The 21,645-nt window shown below is 36.9% G+C and overlaps 2 protein-coding genes across 2 annotated transcripts; one reads left to right on the top strand and one right to left on the bottom strand.

The window, feature by feature from the left end:
* Positions 1 to 29: 29 nt before the first annotated feature.
* LOC139959892 (rRNA N(6)-adenosine-methyltransferase METTL5-like) lies at positions 30 to 9,321 on the bottom strand. Its single transcript, XM_071957806.1, has 7 exons — positions 9,109 to 9,321; positions 7,880 to 7,994; positions 6,614 to 6,804; positions 4,714 to 4,796; positions 3,393 to 3,444; positions 2,421 to 2,470; positions 30 to 1,503 (listed from the first exon to the last, which is right to left on the bottom strand). The coding sequence occupies exons 1-7, from the start codon at positions 9,206 to 9,208 to the stop codon at positions 1,420 to 1,422; spliced, it is 675 nt and encodes a 224-aa protein (XP_071813907.1). The 5' UTR covers positions 9,209 to 9,321; the 3' UTR covers positions 30 to 1,419.
* Positions 9,322 to 9,606: 285 nt separating this feature from the next.
* LOC139959631 (extracellular serine/threonine protein kinase FAM20C-like) lies at positions 9,607 to 21,513 on the top strand. The gene is made up of 10 exons (XM_071957410.1): positions 9,607 to 10,166; positions 10,895 to 11,025; positions 12,057 to 12,135; positions 12,522 to 12,614; positions 13,623 to 13,738; positions 15,298 to 15,487; positions 15,718 to 15,830; positions 17,182 to 17,263; positions 18,084 to 18,143; positions 18,903 to 21,513. The coding sequence occupies exons 1-10, from the start codon at positions 9,820 to 9,822 to the stop codon at positions 19,165 to 19,167; spliced, it is 1,476 nt and encodes a 491-aa protein (XP_071813511.1). The 5' UTR covers positions 9,607 to 9,819; the 3' UTR covers positions 19,168 to 21,513.
* Positions 21,514 to 21,645: the final 132 nt, after the last annotated feature.

Raw genomic sequence — 21,645 nt, 5'->3', positions numbered from 1 at the left:
ACTTGTACTTTCTGTTTATTTTTATTCAGTCTCTTGTATACATTTCATTCATCCAGTACCCTGGGTGAAGTTGCTGTCTTCAAGACCTAGGACCACTCTTTGTGTGAAAAGTGGCTCCTGTTTCAAAGCCATTTGGAACCAGGGACCACTTGGGCTTTACCAGTACAGGTTGCACACATCTGATCCAGTCCCTAGCTCCTCTTTTGCCAACCTTATTGAGTACATATTAACAGACCTGATCAAATTTAAAAGAAGAGTTTAGGAAGTTGAACCAATGGCAAATGGTTCCTAGGACTTTACACAAAAGACTCAAACCATAAGCTTAAGCAATAAAAAGTAGCCAGAAAACTGGACATATGGTTATCCTGTGAGGATGAAAACAATCCATCAGTGTTTTCAATCCAATTACAATAAAATTGTCTTGGCCACACATCACTACTGTATAACATAAAATCACCGTCTATCTACACGATATCAAATAGACATGCTACATATTTAACAATTCTGACAGCATATTTTGTCAGCAAAGTACCTAGCATAAATAACCTCTAACAGTGATATAATTGCCATGGCAACAAAAAAGACATGAAGCATGCACTACAGTCATTGGAAGAGAGATTGTAGTGGTATTATTAGAAAATGCATCACTTAAAGGCATTGAAGACTCTCCCCAAACCACGTGCTGCCCTCTGAAAAAGTTAACTTTCAGTTGCTTGCAAGTGAAGTTTTCTTCTTGTCGCTACAAAATGCAGACAGTAATGAAACATGATACCTTGATATATTTTATCTAGACCTGAGATGTTCATCGTTGTTATGTACACTGTGTTGTGGGTATTGACCGCAGCTGTATGTATTAACTGTACATTAGTGTCTAATTACTGACAGTAGCAAGCTGTGTGTGTATTTTCTGGGATACATGGTGGTGTCTAACACTTCTGTTACACCTCATTCGAAACTAGGTCAGATTACCGGCATGAGACGTTTCTTTGTGCACAAGTCTTCACACCCTTTAAGAAATTGATTTTAAGTATTACTATCAATAACCTCAGCACTAGCCATATATGTTGGCGACATAAGGCATGATATTGCCTTGGCAGTACGTTGCATGTGGTATTTAAAGTCTCTCATTCTGAGTATACATGACCATTTGGATATGTCGTACAAAATATCATTCAAAAGGCGACAATGATTGCCTTTGCCTGGATTTATCTTGCCAAGCTTGTCTCACTATCTTATACCTCCATTAATATATCTGAGATGACAAAAGCCTTGCCATTGAAGGAATAGATCCCTGCCTCATCTGGAGCAATTTCTTTGACCTCTGGCTGATCAGCAGGACCCTCAAGACAGACATTCATCTGAAACAGCTGCAACCGATGGTGCAGTCACTCAAGGTATGCACCGACTGAGTGAGGCATATCACCTACCGATGGAAGATGCAGCACCTGATTGGTTCTTCTTCTCATGAAAACTAAATCTGAGAAGGTCTACTTCAATGTCAACCTTTGATATGGAAAGGAAAAAAGGCACATTAAATTACTCTCAGAATGACGTATGGCAAACTAAATTTAAAGAAAATAAATTTTTAATTTAAAGAAGTCAGACACCAACTGCACATATAGCTTGCGATAGAAATAACTTCAAGGACATGAAGAACAAGAATAACATTTCTTCCGCAAGATTTTCCCGTCAATGTACCAAGGTGATTCTCAATTCATATACATTATGGATGACTTCACAGAGTCTTCAGCAAGATCTCAGAGTCGAAGGTTTCTGGAAACTTCTTGACTTTTGAGTTGTTAATATTTGATGTCTTGCATAAATGGAACAAGACAGAAATTACGAGGGAGAGGGGGGGGGGAGAGGGAGAGTAGAGCCCATGGTTATCATCATTACAATGAATGTTGGGTTTATGCCTCATTTAAAAGTTAACTGCTGCTCAACAAATAATTTTTCGACTCCATCAAGCTGTGGTAGTTGAAAATTAACTTTTTTGGGGGGAGGGGAACCCCCAGACCCACCTACACTGGTATAAGATACCACAGGGCCATACCCCTTCCTTTTTCAAACCCTGGCCCTCATCCCCCCCCCCCCCCCAACCTCCATATCCCCTTTTCCTTACTCAATAATTTCATAAAAAGATGCAACTACTACAAATAAATGTGATATTCTTTCAAAGACAACTTGGCTGTAAAATTATTTTTTCACCATTTAATTCATTTTTGACCATGAAATTACTTTTGTACAAGGAAATTATTTCAGATTGTACCAGAATGCAGTAAGGTATCACTGTTGCTTATTCTGAACAAAGCTCTTTGTATATCCTTGCTTAAACACAACACCTCTTAATATTTATTCTTTCCTTCAAAGTTTGCATGATGACTTAACAAAAATAGAATTCAAACTTTTTCTATACATACCGATTTTTGTTTATGAAATTTGTAAGACGCAGGCAAGTTAAATCGTAATTCTGTGGTAAAAGAAAGCAAGATAAATTATCGCCTTATTTAACAATGAACATACACATTTTACATCCAATTCTGGTACAAACGCTCTATCCAGTCTCCTGTATAATTTATAATATACACATATAAAAATCAAACTTTCAATAGTTTAGTATGAGGCTTTCAGTAAACAAATAAAATAATATCCAACAGAACCTAAGAGGGAAGGAGTATCAATTAGTACTAATATTTGTATATTAGTTTTGCACAACTTACAGTTTGTACTACCATATGCTACAGTATTCAATAACACACCCAACCCCTTCAGAACTGTATCCTCACATAATAACCGTTCAGAATAGCTCAAAATCTTGGCAGAATTTATCCACAAATGTAACAATGACACCAATTCTCAACCTCTATTTGGTAACTCGTGTTCTAACATTAATGTTTCATCATGTGGAATTCAGCTGTAAAAATTACTTGTTTTTTAGGGAAAAGCAGCTATTAAAGGAAAGGAGTAACCTGTATAGGGCCTCCTAAAGCTTAAGCAGTAATTTCATTTCACATAAATAGATTTAATATCCTTGTACAGCACAGTAAATTTCAATGTTTGGAATTATATTTAAAAGATAGGAGAACAGAGAGGGAGGTCCAAATGTGGAAGTGAGCATTTTTGATCAATAATATTTATTTTAAGTCTTCTGACAAATATTAATCTCAATTATAAAGTGGTCCTTCAATGTCCTGAGAAACTGTTGTACAAATGTACAAACTGTGGCTGTATAAAATCAAGGACAAAAGGTAACTTGCAAAATTTCCCATCCTGAAAGTATGATTCATCCCAAAGATCTATATGAGTCTAGATTTCAGTGTAAAGACCACTTCTTTTCTCCACAAAGAAAGTCCAAAATTATAGCTCAAATGACTCAGCAATAACCAACTTACCAGCGACAGTCTCCATTTTTATGCCCCATTCTTTTGATTTTCTCTGGATATGCTGATCAAGAGAAATGAAAAGTTTTGGTTTGTGTATAAAGATAAGATACATTAAAGCATGCTATGATATAAAACAAGAAAGTGATCAAAGTAACGTCACAAGCTAGTAAGTTTCAGTAGCAGGGAAGTAAACACTGCTAAGTATGCTTGACTCAGACATTAGTGAAACATAAAATGGTTCAAACAAAGCTATGAATTGACTAAAAAATCCTCATTCTAGCTTATCAGGCCATTAAAACTGGTATCCCAACCTACCTTGATGTTCTCTTACATCAGCAAGCTAAATGTAGACCAATACGTTCATATTATCAATTTTAACTTCAGGTTCCAATGTCACGTACAAGATCTTTCGTTGACCGTAGCTTTCTGAACGCTGCACCATGTTTATGGAACTCCCTCCCGGTTGAAATTAGGTCTTTTGCAGATTCTAAGATTCAATTCAAGCGCTGTCTTAAACTTTTCTTTTCTCTCAACTCTATTGGTTTTTACACATTCAGCAACCGCATTGAACAACCTTTGTTGGAGTCTGCGCTATATACTGTAAGACTACAGTAGTTATTATTATTAGAATACCATACAAATAGATACTATTAACATTATTAATGCTTCTTAAATCCTGCTGTAAAATTTGAAACTGTTGGTGATTCTAGCATTCAACATCTTGTATTTAACTGTGGCATTTATTAATACAGTATAGGCAGCTTGCATGTATAACCATATGTAGTGTACAATTCCAATGCAAGTTCACCTGAATATAAATCACATGCTTGGTTTACTGCCAGATGCGGAACCCCACCAAAGTAATTTAAATTTCTAGCTCCACCTTGGGTGTAGACTTAATTTATAGCAAACTAGGCCTCAAAATGATCCATTTTAAATCTAAAATTTAAATTAGTGTGTGGGGGTGGAGGGGGGGGACTGGAACAACCTCTGGATCATACCCCTCCAACCCCCTGTAATAATTTATCCAAAAAGAACACAATGCTATGCAAAAATGGGCAACTAGCTATATAAGTGCACAGATGGACAGCAGTTTTTATGCACAGTAACAAAGTATATTATTAGAGACAAAGTTCAAAGGCTTCAAATCAGCTATACAAACTTTTAAACGCTAAATTATTCTTTTCTAAAACGGTCAAGTACCTCTTAAACCAATGAGCATCAACAGGTTTAGATAAGCTGAGACTATAGCAAAGGATAGAAAGTAACCCATGCATGGTTGTAATTGTGAAAGAGCTACCTTGCTAACACTTTTTGAGGATGTACTCACGTCTCTGGTCGATGTCTTGTGCAGCGAGTAGACTGAAGTCCTGGCCAGATCGAGAGCAATCCTCAGAAACGTCATATCCATGCCTGTTAATACGTACAAAGACATGTTATTCATGATGCAACTCAGGTTGTACACTGTGGCATTAGCAGAGAAAACAAACTTAATTTTCTCCAACCTGCTGGACACAAGTATAAGATAAAGGACAGAACAATTTCTGAGAGCAAGTAAAAATAAAACATCAGACATCAAGTTTCGCTGGGAGATTAGTAAATAAAAGTCAGGATTGCCTTTAGCAACAGAACACACTCCGGTGAAAAATGGAGAGTTTGGCCGGACTACTGTATCTGCAGCTTATCAGTCTCCTGAAGGATGTACCCCAGTCATTGAGGGCGCAGTGCAAGAATCTTAAACATTTGTGGCCATGATAGACCTGAGTGCATTTGTAAGTGAGGAATGAAGAGAAATAAAGGACAGTTCCCTCGCTTTCTACTCTTCTTCTCTCTTTCCTTCTTAGAGGTCGGTGGGAATATGTTTGTCTCACATTCTTGGTTTATTATTATGATTATTTTACTTTCACTTCATGTTTATATTCTCATTTTAGTTCATACTAAAGGATATTAATATGACAAAACATGATGGCAGTGTTTAAGAAATCAATCAGGTCATAGGAATAGCAAATGATGGTGCTCTCTAGCTTTCTATGGAATGACAGCAACATATTTGCAATTTGATCATCATTATTGAAGTGAGCATCCAGTATGTGGAATGGTCAAATTGCTATGTAATTTTTACAGAGGAACCGTAGTATTTGATATGACAATATGCAATTGAAAAATGTATGGCATTTTGGTTTTACACAAGAACCATATTATTTGATATGAGATCAAATTCACAGCCTTCAAAACTGCTACACAAAACATCAGCACTAAATTAGTCCCTGTATTACCCAAATATATATACTACAAATTTATAAATGGTCACACCTGATGAAAAGTTTTGCACGTGTGAAACTCTCTCTTTTAGCATGAGACGTCAGTTGTTAACATATCGTCCTACAGCATATCAGAGAATGAACAATGTTATCTACAGTAAGTCATCATAAAAAGTAAGAAAGATGATATCAACTTCCAAATTCCTTTTTATTATAATGAAAAAGACATCATCATAGAAAATGGTACTGCCATACAGTAACAACAATATGGATCATTAAGTGTAAGAAATTCTAGTTATGCAAAATGTCCTTAATTTCCTTAATTTACAGTGAGAAAGTCATTCATTCAACAATTGTCAACAATTCCATTGTCAGTATCCGGGAAGTATTTGTGAGGGTACAGACCCAAACAAAAGAACTGTTGGAGCTATTAATAGCAACGTTTTTTTTACAATTCTGGCGTAAGATTTTTAGCTGAGATACTTGTCTCTTTCTGTTTCCCAGGGTATCTCTGTCCCATCATCTTGTCTTGTTTTTTTAGTTTAGTTCACAGTCTGACAGAGCTACCTACTCGTCCCCTGATCCCTGTACCTTTCGGTTCAGTGTACATTACGTTGCTAACAGGTGTGTAAAGTTTTGGTGTATTTTTTTGACTAGGTTATTTGTCATACTATTCTCCTGCATCCTCCTTCAGAATTTCAGTGTTTATTTCTTCATCCTGTTATTTGGAATTAGATATATTTCTACATTAATTACTCTTTTGTGTTGACATTATTTTGCTTTCTTACCCAGCACTACCTATATAGTATGTTATTTAGTTAAATCAAATCTTGTACCACACTAATGACCTACAGGAGCTATGTACACAAGAGACCTATTCCAACATTAAATGAATTTCATGACAAGTAAATTTTTCCATCAGGGACTGAATCTGCTCTCAGACAGCTTCAAAGTTTCAAGACATCATACCTTTATTCTTCTTTGTGCCAAACGGGGGATTCATTATCACGGTGTCAAAGTTGTTTTTCCATTTCGATATGTAATCACCGTCGCCTGACAGATCCACATTCACAAAATCTACATTTTCAATTTCAAATTCGTCCATATTTTCCAAGGCATTTGAGAGAGCATCTTCGTCAATATCGAAACCAACACAGCAGCTGTACGAGCAATGGAAACAGTGATTTTTATTATGAACTAATAAAGAACTCAACCTTCCATTAGAAGATATGATCATTACTTTATAACTCAACAACGAACATAGAACTAATCTTTATGCAACCTAAGAAAAGTTGACATGAAAAAGATATTATGTTAGTTTTCATAATGGACTGAAGAATTAGAACACCATAAATTGGCTCATTTGCAAACATTTTGTATGATTATCATGAACAAACACCAGTTTTTACTAATCCTATTGTTTTGTAAATTGTTCATGGAACTAGAAGCTGTTGTGTTTCTTTTTCTTTGTCATATTTTCTGAGCTGTCACAAAACAACTTTGTCCAATAAATGAGAGATTACACTCTACGATCCTACCATATTTATCAGACACTGAGTGGAAGGGTTTAAGATGGGATGGGGGGGATGGCTTTGGTGATTAAAGGGTGTGAAGACTCACGCCAAAAAAAGGCTAGTGCCGGTAATCTGACCTAGTTTTGAATGAGATGTAACAGAAGTGTTAGACACCACCATCAATCCCAGGAAATACACACACCTTGCGTCCGTCTGTAATTAGACACTAGTGTATAGTGGTACATACAGCTGTGGTCAATACCCACAGCACAGTGTATAAACGATACAGCGATGGACATCTCAGGTCCAGCTAAAGACAACAAGGTATCACGTTTCATTACTGTCTGCATTTTGTAGCGACAAAAGCAAAATGTCACTGGCAAGCAACAGAAAGTTAACTTTTTCAGATGGCCGCACACGGTTTGGGGCGAGTCTTCAATGCCTTTAAACACCAACAACGAAGTGACAGCACAAATTCCCAACCCACAAGCCAGCTACTTACACTGATCAGTAACATTGAACAGGAGGGTTTTAAACTGAGTGTTCTAATTTACATGGAACCTTCTGAAACTGTAAATAAGTGTTAATAGACCTTTCCTGCTGACTCCATTCCAAGTTGACCTATTTAAAGGTTTCCTTTCAATTGAAGACAAACCATTCGTAAAGTTCATCACTGTAAAACATTTTCATAACGATCAAATAGCTTAAAGTAGCTCCTCACCCTGCTCCAAGCATGGCAGCACCAATTGTTAGGATTCCACAGCCACAACCCAGGTCACCAACTAGCTTTCCTTCGATATCTCCATAGCTAGCGTTGATTGTGTGTAACATCCGAGCTGAATGTAAAGAAAGTGCACATACTGTAACATTACTATTAACATGAAACTTGTTATATGTAGAAAAGGAGGAGCAAATGCAAGAAACATCATTGGTATAAGTAAGAGAGGTATAGGTGTTTAATAACAATTTAGAATTAAGTCTTAAAGCTAAGATAAATCTTGTCCCACTTTAATAGGAGATATGACAGTTTTAGTATTCCTGCACATATCAGACTTCTGAAAAGTTGAGCCACTTGTCTAAATGAGACATCATTGACCAGCGTGTATTTTAATTCTTAATAGATTTCTTTATTAATTGTGTTATATCAGTGTGTTATTATAGTGTTATATCCTCAAATAGAGATGAGTGTTGCAAATGCTGAATCTAAAATAGTGATGACCTAATACTAGGAATCATTTTGTGTCAACACAGTTATAGAAAAGAAAAACAGAGTGAAAGTACCGATGTTCTCCTCTGGCTCCTAATGGCACTATTACATTACATGATAACAAAATGGCAGGTCACTGACACATGATTTAAAGCTGATCTTTGAAGGTTATAAAATATCAATGTCCCTGGCTAGGCTCACTTGCTCTCTTTACTTCTAAATCATGCATATAGGGATGTGCAAACTATGCACTCAAAGAATTTATCATTTGACTGTGTAAGTATGAAAGTTAATATTCCTAGCAAAAGGAACATGAATTCCAGCTCAAATGAAACTTAAAAACTTCAGACCACTAAGTATGTTAGAAAATACTAATACACAGCTCTACATTCATCAGATTTAGAAAACTTACTGATGCTTGCCATGTCACTGTCCCATTTAATTTGCATTTCTCATAAGACTAAGACTAGGTCTTTATTAATAGAAATTAAGGTAAGGGTGGCAATCTAATGCACACATTACACCCTGAGTCCTGACAGATCAGAGCATGATATGCAACATCAGGGTAAAGAGAAAAGTGGCCTAACTTAATATAAACCGAATAGCAATACTATTCGTTTACAATGCAAGCCCAACACAAAGCGTTAGTGACTATGTGAATGCAGGGGCCTAACGTTAGACTTGACACTAAACACATAGGACTAACTTAGACCTAACGTTAGGCTATGCAGTGACATGCAAACCTGCGATGTGTGGTGGGGTTGCATATTGTTCTAGGAGTATCTTTGGATTCGTAAAAGTTTCGAGCTGTTGCAAATAGGATTCAAACTCTTTTAACTTCATGTTTCTAGATGTGGGTTGGTGCTGTAGTGCCAACGGCAAACTTCGGAAGAGAATTATGGTTTTGATTTCAGGTCTGTAAGTAGCTTTCTGTAATATGCATTGCAGACGACAAAGTTTGCCATGTGACAAAAAAGTAACTTATATTGAAGCGTTTTAGTTAACTTATTCCTTGTTATTTTGTAACATTTTAACAATTAATAAACATTTATAGCAAATATTTTCCAAAAAGTGTTACTTTATATTTTTAATACAATTATATACCTTCTCATTGTTAACTAATTTCCATTTCGTAACATCAATAAGTAGTTCGATGGCGCTAGCCTTCTTTTAGAACACGCCGGACGCCGTTAGTCTTCCCCTTACATAGACACAATACTAAAATTGTATTAGTGTTCATGTGTCATTCTGGTTGTGTACAATCCACAGCTTGGACGTCTAGGACTACCAAACTACACAGAATACTTTTGGTTTCTGTTCCACTTTTTGGTTTGTATGGTCCTTAATCAGCACGGTCACGTGAGCAATATACATTGTAGGTTATATTGATAAGGTATCATTGGAGTCTTTGAGCAAATTGCGGCGTGCGCATTTGCACAAAGGTTTCTTTGGAAATGAAACCAGTTTGCAGGGAGAGGACAACTTTTGCGTTATTCATTTGGTTAACTTTAGTTTTCCTTATTTGGATACCAGGGCAATATTTATTGCATATTAACATATGGCACGATATATGCACAGAAGAGGAGAGGGCTGAGAGAGGACTCAATTTTCGAAATGAAGAAACCATGGAAAAGATTGGGGGATCTTCTCAACAGTATAAAGTTTCACGATCCGAATTAATACCTTTTGTTTTTGTGAGAAACAGAAATAAATTTGAAGCTTTATTTCGGGATCACGAAAGTTCAAATAAACTTCCCGAAGATTTTTCTTCCAGAGATGAACTGTTTAAAAGTCATGATGCGTGAGTATAATTTTGTTCAGGTAAAAGATTCATCGTTAATAACTTTTGTATATATCATTCGCTATTTGAAAATGATAATATATGAGGATAAGGCCACTCTACCATTAATCTAAGTTATACTGCATAGTGATATAGACCCATATAGCCGACCTGCCTCTCGATGCCATAGGGTCATGATGTGGAACATGTTGGGGTGGGGGGGGGGGGCTCGTCGTAAGTAACCTGAGAACGAGTTAAGGCCACTGAATCCCGGAAGTTGCCCCACGTCCAAACAAATAGAAGGCGAATCACGTACGGTTTTGTGGTATTGCTAAGTGACCTATAGATGATTGGCAACGTATTTTGATTTATCTCAGCCTAATGTTAGATTTCAGCATTATTTGGTCTCCTGTCGATTACCGAAATGTAAAATGGCACATTTGATAGAATCATTAAAAATGTAATAAAGTGTCTGATTGAGCTAAACAATTATGACACGAAAATAAGTACAGAAATGGCCGCAAATTTCCAAAAGGCTTCAATATATATATATTTTTTATGTATGATCTTTGTAACAGTTTTATATTACCGTTTTACATATTATTTCTCATTTTTAAGACAGATAATTTGGTGATGCAAACTAAGCATGGTTATTGTCAAATGAATGTTGTTAACACCATGGGGGTCTTCCTATTTATTCACTGAATAATTAATCAAATATTTTCTATCTTTCCGCTTTCTTTTCTCAGGAATAAAACTTATAAACCGTGGGAAAGATTCCATCGAGATATCAATCGATACCAGCTCTACTCTTATAACAATACAGAGATGATGACGTCATTAATGACGTATCTCAATGAGGCTCCAATCAAAATCTGTCGTAAGCTATATACGTGGCGTATTATTCATTATACAACACCTGATTATGTTCCGGCCATTCATTTGATTGGTCAATTGCTGGTCGATTGCATGCAAAATCCGCTCTATTTCACTCTATGAAATAGAACCATGTGTTATACTTTTTTGATAGCACTTTTTTTCAATGGTAAGACAGCAGAGAAACCTGTCTGTTCTAAACAATCTGTCGCATGAGTGCATTTTACATCCAATTATATCCAAATTTGAAAGTGTTGTATAAAACAAATAACGAATGGTTTCCATTCGTGCAATAGTGCAAATATTTCATTTGTTCCATTCAACGAGGCGCAGCCGAGTCGAATGGAACATTCCATCTTTCAACTCATAAAATATTTGCACTATTGCACTCATTACCATTTATTATTTGTATACTATTCACCGGACAATTTAATTAGTATCGGGAACTACTGGAAGCAAAAATTTGTCATTTCTTGCGATGAACTTACTTGCCCCCCCCCCACTCCCCCACCGTCCCTCCTCCCACTGCCACTTAGATTTTCATTTAATTATATTGTTTAACTGTATTCGGTCTTCTCATGCCGTGTATTCTCGTTGTTAAGCTAATGTTTGATTCGAAAATAAATATCCGTGGCTTTCACAGCTTTAAAATTCCCAGTAGGCATATGACAGTATGAGGCTCACTGAAGTATATGTGTATACTTGTTTCATACAAAGTATATGTCTATATATAAAGTTGTTACGAACTTGTCTAAATCCTATAATTGGTGATGAAATTGGTTTTTGGACACTAACAGAGCCTCCAAATATCTCTTACAATATTCTGATAATCCAACAATATTAACAACATACGATTTTTCACATCTTATTTGCTCTGCTAGAGAGGTAGTCTTATAACAAAACAAAATGATAACCAACTGACTTAAGATGTATTTTGGCATTATTTGCGTTTTCATTTCTTCCTTTTCCTTTTGTTTTCTCTCCGTCCCTTCACTGGGTATCAAGTAACTTTTGTCTGCATATTCTTGCTTTCAGAACAGATGCCAGGAGGTACGCAAATAAAATTGAATATAACATTTCAAGATGGAGGTCAGGCATTGATGAAACCCTGGCGGTGAGTGATATAAATTGCATAATCTTTTAGGGCATTGAATATACGTAAATCACGCCATCTCTTATCACCGACCCAGTAGCAAGAGCACAGGGGCAGCCGTCCCCCCTCCCCCAAATATCTGTCACCCCCCAGAAAAAAAGTTTTTTATTCAAACAATAGGTCATGTTTGCCCTCCTAGAAAGATATTTTCCCCTCCCCCTTTGAAATATAAAATCAGAGTCTAGCTACGCTCCTGCTCCCCTCACCTCCCCTCAATGTATAGAGGTAAAAAGGAATAGAGGTGTGTAGGAGCCTTGGTTCTAATTATTGCATCAAAAAATGTAAATTTATTAGCCGTTTTTACTTCACCAGTTAATTACCAAATTTGGTTATTGTATTCCTTGCAGAGTTCCACGAGAATTTGAGACCCTTCCCAACCATTACTTTTTCGCAGACATAGAAAGGCACACATCGGAAATAGCAGCTTTCCATTTAGACAGGTAACGACTGAATTTCAAATATTAATGAGTCGTTAAATTAAGTTCATTAATTATTTCGTATAATAGACCTCGAGAGTTGCTATCCGGGATATTCAGTATACTTATGATGGAATGATTTTCATTATCAGCCAAAGTGTATTTCAGGAGGTACAAAAAAAGCATTGCTTAATTTAGACCAACACGTCTATATATGAACTGCAGTTATGTGTTCGCCGACAAACATATAACTACAGGTTTGTGACTGAGATGTTTCGAATAAGGACAAGATTTGCCTTCGACCTCTCAGTATATGTATGGGCTTTCATATATATGTGTATAGACATACATATCTATAGCGGAAACCTTATTGCCCTGCGCTGCTAACTGCAATGTACATTAAAGGCATTCAAGGCATCTGATGCATATATGCATCTAATTATTATCAAGAAATTTTTGACACATTTTGCACTACGAGGATTTACTTATCTGCTTCTCAGTGGCGGAGCTAGGGGTATTGGTCGGGGGGGGGGGGGGCGAAAATGGTCTAAAGGGGTGCTTCGACACTATCTAAGCGGAGCACCACCACATGTTGGCGCGGAGCGTACAGAAATTTGTTGAGTAAAGATATTCCCTAGATCGCCGGAAATGACCCGGAACCCTTTCCGGGCCGCTAATTTGCAGATAATGTAACAAATGTCAATAAGTAGATGAGAGCGCAATAAAGAAGTCAATAATCGCGAATAAGTATAAAGTGGTAAAAAGCTGAAAAGGGCGCCAGAAGTCCATTTGAGTCCGTCAGGGGGGGGGGGGTGCATCCGCCCCCTGACTGTATGGACGCTCCGCCACTGCTGCTTCTTGTATGTACCCTATACAACGGTCATGGTTGCTAAAGACGGGGGTAAAAAGAGAACCATGAACACCTTTTGGGTGGTTTCACCGTCTTATTCCGCACTAAGTTTGATATGTTTATTCCAATATTGTTAGACGACGTTATGTCTTTCTTTCTTTTTCCTGTTAAAATTATAATAGAATCTTAGATTTCCGTCGAGTGCCACCAACTTTTGGCCGTATTTTTAACATAACTTCAGAAATTCGTCCTCATGCTAACGGTAAAGCATTCAAGAAATCTTTCTTCAAATCACCCGGTGAGTAAACTGAAAATCTGATAATATTTAAGTTTAACAGAAAGTTACGTAAGCTATTGAAATGTCCACGGTGTGAGGAATGAATTCCTCTCCCCTTCTCCTGTTCCTACTTCAGCTAAACAAATAGGCAGTATATGTGGTGAGGTAAAGATTCAGTGTCAGGAAGATTATATTTTGTAATCTACACTTCCCCTCCCCTGCCCGACCCCTTCATCACTACATAATTCCTGATTACCTGTATTGCGTGTTAATATATATATATATATATATATATATATATATATATATATATATATATATATATATATATATATTGTGCGACTACCACTTTTGTTGATGTTTGCATACTATTTCAAAAAAGTGCGACACGTATAATATATAGGCCTATACTAATATGAGATAACAAACAGGAACAATTCATTACGTATTCTCAAATTCCCGTAACTAAATATCATAACACATAGCACTTACTAATATCAACATTTGCAGCTGTTTATATAATCAAAACTACAAAATCAATAATTGCTTTAAATTTTAATCGATTTAAGAGTGTTGAATGTTGTCCTAGAATAGTAACGTGTCAGTGCTCTCCAGAAAAACAAAGAGGTTTTTGTGGAGCTTGATATCGTTTAATGATTGCCATATGTCGTACAAAGTACTCAGACAATTTCATACATTTATATATATATATATATATATATATATATATATATATATATATATATATATATATATAGAGTAGGTTGGCGTCTATCTTGGCGCAGAGTGCTCTATGTCCATTGGACAGAGCGGAATATATGTTGATACTAGATGAGACTATATATATATATATATATATATATATATATATATATATATATATATATATATACCGGGGCTCGAACCCGGGCCTCCTGCTATATATGCGGACACCCTAACCGCTAGGCTGCTAGGCTAAATATATATATATAACAGCTAGGCTATATATATATATATATATATATATATTTATATATATATTTATATATATAAATATATATATATATATATATAGGCCCGGGTTCGAATCCCGGTGGAGGCTGGAAGTTTTTTCACTGTTTCTTGATTTTCCAACTCGTTACGGTTTTCATTTATATATATTATATAAATATATATATTCCCCTTTTGTTGCACATATATGATTATCCCAGTAAATTGGTTGAATATTATATTCATTAGCATAAACTTTCCCTCTATTCCATTCCATCACATGCGCATGTGTTCTATCGAAACCCTATGTCGAGGCAGATGCGTGCCTCTCACACAAGATACCAATATGGAATCTAAATTTAAACTTTAATAAAATTACACATAACAGTAGTATATGTAAGTTTATTACAACACAATATACTCATAATAACTTCATGTTGATAATATAACGTACATTCGTAGGCATTTTATATTTTACCATATCAGTAATAACGGCTTTACCATGCTTTGAAAGAATTGCTGTTAGCCAGACAAACAAAGGATAGCAATGTTATGCTCCATAACTGAGTGTTTTTTGTCGTTTTCTCACCCTTCTTTTTTCTGTCTCTTAGCTAATAACACATGTTTTATGACTGAATGTAGACAGTATTGTGAACTATCGAAGACACCAGTCTGCGGTAAACCAGATCGTGTGGAGGGAAGCGTTCAGAGTTATCTTCCTTTTGAATTAGAAGTTGGCCACAGGAAAACTTGGATTAATCCCTTTAAGAGGGCTTACCGATTAGCCCGCGGAGGGGCAATGTACGTAAAGTTTGTAGTTTATTATGCCGCAATATAATAAGTTCATATAAGTATAAGAAGAAGAAGAAAAACAAGACTGTATTCAATACGTTAGGCAAGGGTAGACAAACGAGTTTTGATTTGACAGCAGCAAATACAACGTCTATTGTTCAGTGTAATTACTATGGCGACAAGCAAAATTAGTAGGAATACCGATGACGATTAATTCTGCTTATCTTGTATGTTTACAGATGGGAAGATGATCCTTCATATTGCCATACAGTGGTGATGCAGAAACCTCCCTTTAACAGAGGCAGAAGACTACTGGATATTGTCGATCTGGCCATCTTTGATTTCCTTATAGGTAAGTTTAATCTCCAGGTTAAGGTATATGGGACGGAGAGGAAATGGACGACGGTTTGGGAGGTGGGGGGGGGGGGTGGAAGTGAAGCGGTAGGGAACCTATTTCCGAGACAGATTTTCAATTATTAGTTTTTTGTGAGAACAAAAAAATGTTTTCTAGGGAGCAGTTTTGGAGATTGGGGGAGGAGAGGGGAGGGTGTTAAAAACGCCCGATGTGTGAAAGATTGCAAATGGGTAATGGATATTTGTCGGTGGAAGATGTAATATGTAATAGGGTGGTGGAAGATGTAATAAGTTGTTACTACTAATTTGATAATTTCTTTGTACTTATGATAAAAAAAAAATCGATAATGGCTGATATATGGAGCACTTACGAAGTACTAATTGGGGAAGTTACTACTCTTGATGCTGGAATCAGATATGTTGCGGTGGTCGCTAAAGGAAGGGTGGGGTATAATGGGACGACTTTGCTCGTAACCAGAGTTTGAATGTTAGAGAGGGGAAGGGGGGGGGGTGCATAAATGTCGACTGGTGTTCGTAATGACTAGGGGCCTGTCCATTCCCCCAAATGAGAAATATAAGTACCAAGGTTTCGATGCAGAATAATGATATAATTTCCATCATTTTAACCATACACTTGTGTAGTGCAAACTTTATTTTCTACCGTTCGTTGTTTAATGCAAGCTATATCGAAGAAAATGTTGCTGGAGTACCCCCCCCCCCTCTTCCCTGTCCTGAGGACACGGCAACCATTGAATTCTGAAAACCATAATTGTTGTGGAGTGTTAGCTCAGTGGTTAACACCGGTGCCTTTCAATCATAAGGTCCCCGGTTCGAGTCACTCCCAGATTAATGTATGTCGTCCAGTTACAGAGTTGTTGACAATTTACAATTCCTAATCATGGACGTTAAATATGAATGTGAGAGACTGACTTCGGTCAGCTTGCGGCTTTGATAAGCCAATTAGGCTTCTTCGCGAGTTCCTGCTTGCAGGAGGATCTAATATATACATACATAATAGTGTGAATCGTTATTTAAAATACCTAAAAGAAAATATTGACTTGAACTTTAGCATTCTATGTCAAATCCCTGCGGCCTTTCATTTACTTTCGTCGGAATCGATATATTTTTGTTGGTGCCAATAGCCATGTAGCTTTATGGCAATGGGGAGTCTTCCGATCTCCAGGCTGTTCATTGTACGAGGTCCCTTATAAACTTGCGTATAACATAAAATATTATATAAATGCGCATGCGTGATAGATTGACCATACAATGAAACGTAGTGACCACATTTCACGAGAAGAGATAAATTGACGTCATAATCTATATATTATTGTTTTCTTATTCCTCAGATAACTTTGATAGACATAACTATAACACTTTAAGGATTTTTAATAATTTTACGAGCACAATTCATTACGATCACGGAAGAGCGTAAGTATAACTAGTTAATGTTTGCAGTTATAATTTGGTTAGGAAAATCGGATTGCAGTGGCGTAGGAAGGTACTTTTGAGTGGGGGGGGGGGCTGAAGACTGATGGCCGGCCTGGGGGAGGGGTCTAAGGGGAGGGGGTGTCCCCCTCCCCCTTTGGATTTTTTTGGCATTTCCAGGTGGCCTCAGATGCAATTTGGTGCAATATAGCACACTTCAACACCCACTCCATTTTGTAAATAATTTTGCATTTTCACCTGGCCTTAGATGCAATTTGGTGCTCCAAATGAGATTTTTTTCTGATTTGGAAATGAAAAAGGGGTTTTCTGACTTGCTGAGCGGGGGGGCGGAATGATACTTCCGCCCCCCTATTTTTCACTGGGGGGGGGGGCTGGCGCCCCCCAGCCCCCGGTTCCTACGCCCTTGTCGGATTGGTCATCATGGGCTGATATAATAATGTTCATTACTGAACATAATGTTTAATTGATCAGTTTTGAGGGGTTAAGTTGTGAAAGGCGTTTCTCGCCTTGCACATCCCCTCCTCCGTTAAGAAACTGCACATAAGTTCATCAACTTGCCTAGTAGCTTTTATATCATTTTACTGATAGTCAGCTTCTTTAAAGAGGTAATTTAATATGATGTTTTATTGATATCTCACTGAGATAGGCTTTTATAGTGGTAGCCACCCCTCCGCACCCTCCTCATCTCCCCTCAACACAAGATACCCGTCAAACATTACGGGTATTTTCTTCGAGAATGTATTATATGGCTATCAATTCGACGCATTTCACGTTTTTCACACTTCTTTGTATATCTACACAGGTTTGGCCGATATAAGGAAGACGATATACTGGCTTTAGCTGCACTGAAACAGTGTTGTATGTAAGTTTTTGATTTACAAATCTACGCCAGCGCAAAGTTGGGACAATGTTTTCTATACTGTAATTTCATGTCCCGCTTTCAAAAGCACTGGTATTGTCAGTTTGAGCAATAGGAATATCATGTATATATCAGGTTAGGAACTGTTCATACTGTCAGTTAGAATGCTTTGAAGCACGATATGAGAAGACAGTTTAAAGAGGTATTACAGTAGCATTAGAAAACTGTCACAAATGGGTGAAAGAAACGGCATTGTCAACTGCAGCAACATCAATCATTGTCAGGCGGCGGAGGGGGCGGGAACTTGACGTAGCAGGATTAACAAGGAGGGGTTTGAAATGGGGGGGGGGGGGGTTCTGCTTCAAGATTCGTTTTGCTAAAATGTTTAGGTAAAAATACTTGTTAGGCGATACAAACCTATAACTTCCTATATTGGGATCCAAAACGTTGTACATGACTCACTGATGAGTAACTATGTACTATTACGTTCTATGTATTTTTTACCACATTTTATCGATTTTCCACTTTTGGTCGTTAAGTTGATGAAAATTGGAAAGCATTCGCAGGATAGCTTTCCCGAAGTTTGTTTATTTACCTTAATTGTTCAGATGGACTGCTTAAACGATATGCCAATAGTTTAGACATATTTTTTTATATTTATTTTATCTTTATTCAAACAAGATGTTAAAGCAGACACGTGGCTAGGGCACATATCTCACCCACTCACTTGACACTAACGTCTGATTTTTACTGCTCCAACAGATTACGAAATTCTACGTATCAGAGACTGCTGCTCTTGGATAAGGATGAGTATAAATTAGGTGACGTCATGCGTGAGTCATTGTCTTTGGATCCAATAGCACCAGTCCTTTATGAGCCACATTATGACGCGTTGAACAGACGGCTTGGTATTGTTATCAAAGAAGTAAAACGATGCATCGAGCATTCAGAATCTGAAAGTGATGTTCTTAAAGCAGAACCTACTTTGGCAGAGTATCTGAGGAGTATCAAACCACACAACGATTAAATTAACTATCGGAATATACTGTTACTGACAGACGCTGACATTTAAAGACATTGCTGTCTGTTCAAGAGGGCCTGAACAGAGGAAGGGAGGGAACAAGGGAAGAAATGAGGAATGGAGGGAACAGGGGGTGTGTTGGTTCGAGGAGAGGTGGTCAGCAGTGGATCAAGCCCCTCTGTGTAATACAGTAATTGAGATAGTCTGTGGATCAATGTAGAGAACAATGTTGTGTAAGCTTTGTTTTAGTTTTCAACAATGATTATGTGAGGCTTGCTTTCTCTGTTAGAGAGAATTGTCCTAATCATTTTCGTATTTATCCATCCCATTCAGTGATTCGTGGACTGAGATGGCTCGGTGTATTTCCTTTCCTCGAGTACATTAAAACAAAAGATGAAAAACAATATTTTTACTCTAAAGAAAAAAACTGCAAATTTATAGTATTGCAAAAACATACTCTCCAAATATACTACTAAACAAAAGTCAGATACGATGGCATGATACATATATAACAACATGTCTTACTATTTACATTTACAATATACAGTCTCTACACAATGTTTAACATTGTTCATTTGATTTCAACGTTTGGACGTCACTGAACACGATTCTGTTCATTTTACATACTTCCCTGTTGTTTTCATTTCTAGGCAAGCATCAAAGGCTTGTAAAAATCTACTGGTTTTTATTTTATTTTCCCTAATGGGCAACAAGTTAACCATCGATTTACTCAAAATTTGATTAGTTTCAGGGGTTTCATAACAATATCTATTTTCCCTCCCTCCCCACCCTCCCCCCCCCCCACCTCCTCCTTTGTACGTTCCCTCTACAACTAACCTCACAAACAAGTATTCTGTTTTATGACTTTTATCAACATAACTATATCTTTTTTTTTATATAACATGGTAGCAGCTGCTACGTATCAGCCCAAAGGCAATAATATCGTCTAATTAAGGCAACAAATTTCATGATGAGTTAATTAAAGTGGAATGATTTACGCACGTAAAAAGAAATGAAACATCTATCAGGAAAAAAAATAGAATTACTGTAGATTTACTCATTACTAAATTACGCTTCAGGGGTTCCATAACGGCATATATGACCCCACCCCCCCCCAACAACCCCTTCTCTCTTGCACATTCCCTCTACAACCAGCCTCAAAAATAACTTTTCTGTTTTCCTGACTCTTATTAACATACATACATGTAAGTTCTACAGCTGCTAAGCTTCCACCTGAAGGCAATAGGATCGTCTAATTAAAGCAACACAACACAACGATTTAATTAAAGGTGGTATGTTAAACAGACACACACAAAAAGAAACAAACCATCCAGTGAAAAAACAATATATAATTGAAAAAGCCTTGCATGCACTCTTCGAAAATTATTGAAAAGCCTGAAAACAACTTCCCTGATGTTATCCGAAAAATAAGCCATGATGAAAACCCCAGAAGATTGTAAAAGTTGTAAAAGGAAGAAAGAAACAGGTTGCCAAACTTCACTGAAAGACTTAACATGCTCTTAAGTTTGCTGTAGCTGTGAAAGCAGTGGAGGGGGGGGGGGGGGGTATAAAGGGCATTTAAAATAAAAATGTCAAAGACTACATTTCATAAAATGGATTGAAATGTTTGAAAACGGTGCGGCTGATTCAGGGCAATTGCATAGAAAAGTTCATTTACAGGTTCTACTATGTTACATACTAGAGAAATGGATGAATGCAAATCAATTATTTACAACATTTTTCTTTTTCTTTTGATACCAGACACCAGGGTTAGATCCAAACCAGATTTGAGTAAACATTTTACACACAAAAAAAAAGCATGTCCTACAGCCTTTATCAAAATGTTAAACAACAGAAGAGAAGTAGATTTTTTTTTTTTTTTTTTTCAAATTTTCTTGGGCTGAGGTTTATGTAGATGAAATTTGGGCTAATTTTGGCAACAGCAGAAGGGGTGGGAGGGGGAGGGGGGATGGAAGATCTCTCACCAGGAATGAATATTATTTTCCCAATAAGTTGTTAACCTTCTATGGTATTCAGTTCAATTAATAACTTATAAACTCTACACTGCAATTCCTGTCAGACTACTATGTGAAGCTGTGATTACTTACGGAGGAGGATAAAAGCCATTGGGGTAACACAGCACTACCAAACCACCTGCCCCCCCCCCCCACAAACTCTCTTATCAAGATTAAAGCACCTCCACTGACTTCTGTTATGCATAAGGTTCATATTTCTTTTTAAATGCCTAAACTTAACCATCTTTAATCTGCAAATTTCAACTTTATTAGGTACAAATTTTGACAACATTTTCAACCAGGAAGATCATAATAACTCAACAGCCTGCAGAATTGAGTGATATAAAAAAACAACTCAATCCATATAGTATGAGATGCGTGGTTTTTAAATTCCAGTTTTGAAAAATTTAAATTGCCTGTGCATACTCTGAATACACAAAATGACTTTTCCTCTCAAAAAAATGTCAAT

Source organism: Apostichopus japonicus, chromosome 19, assembly GCF_037975245.1.
Source record: "Apostichopus japonicus isolate 1M-3 chromosome 19, ASM3797524v1, whole genome shotgun sequence".
Classification (NCBI taxonomy): domain Eukaryota; kingdom Metazoa; phylum Echinodermata; class Holothuroidea; order Aspidochirotida; family Stichopodidae; genus Apostichopus; species Apostichopus japonicus.
The sequence above is the reverse complement of the archived record's forward strand: the minus strand, read 5'-3'. Positions and strand labels throughout refer to the sequence as shown.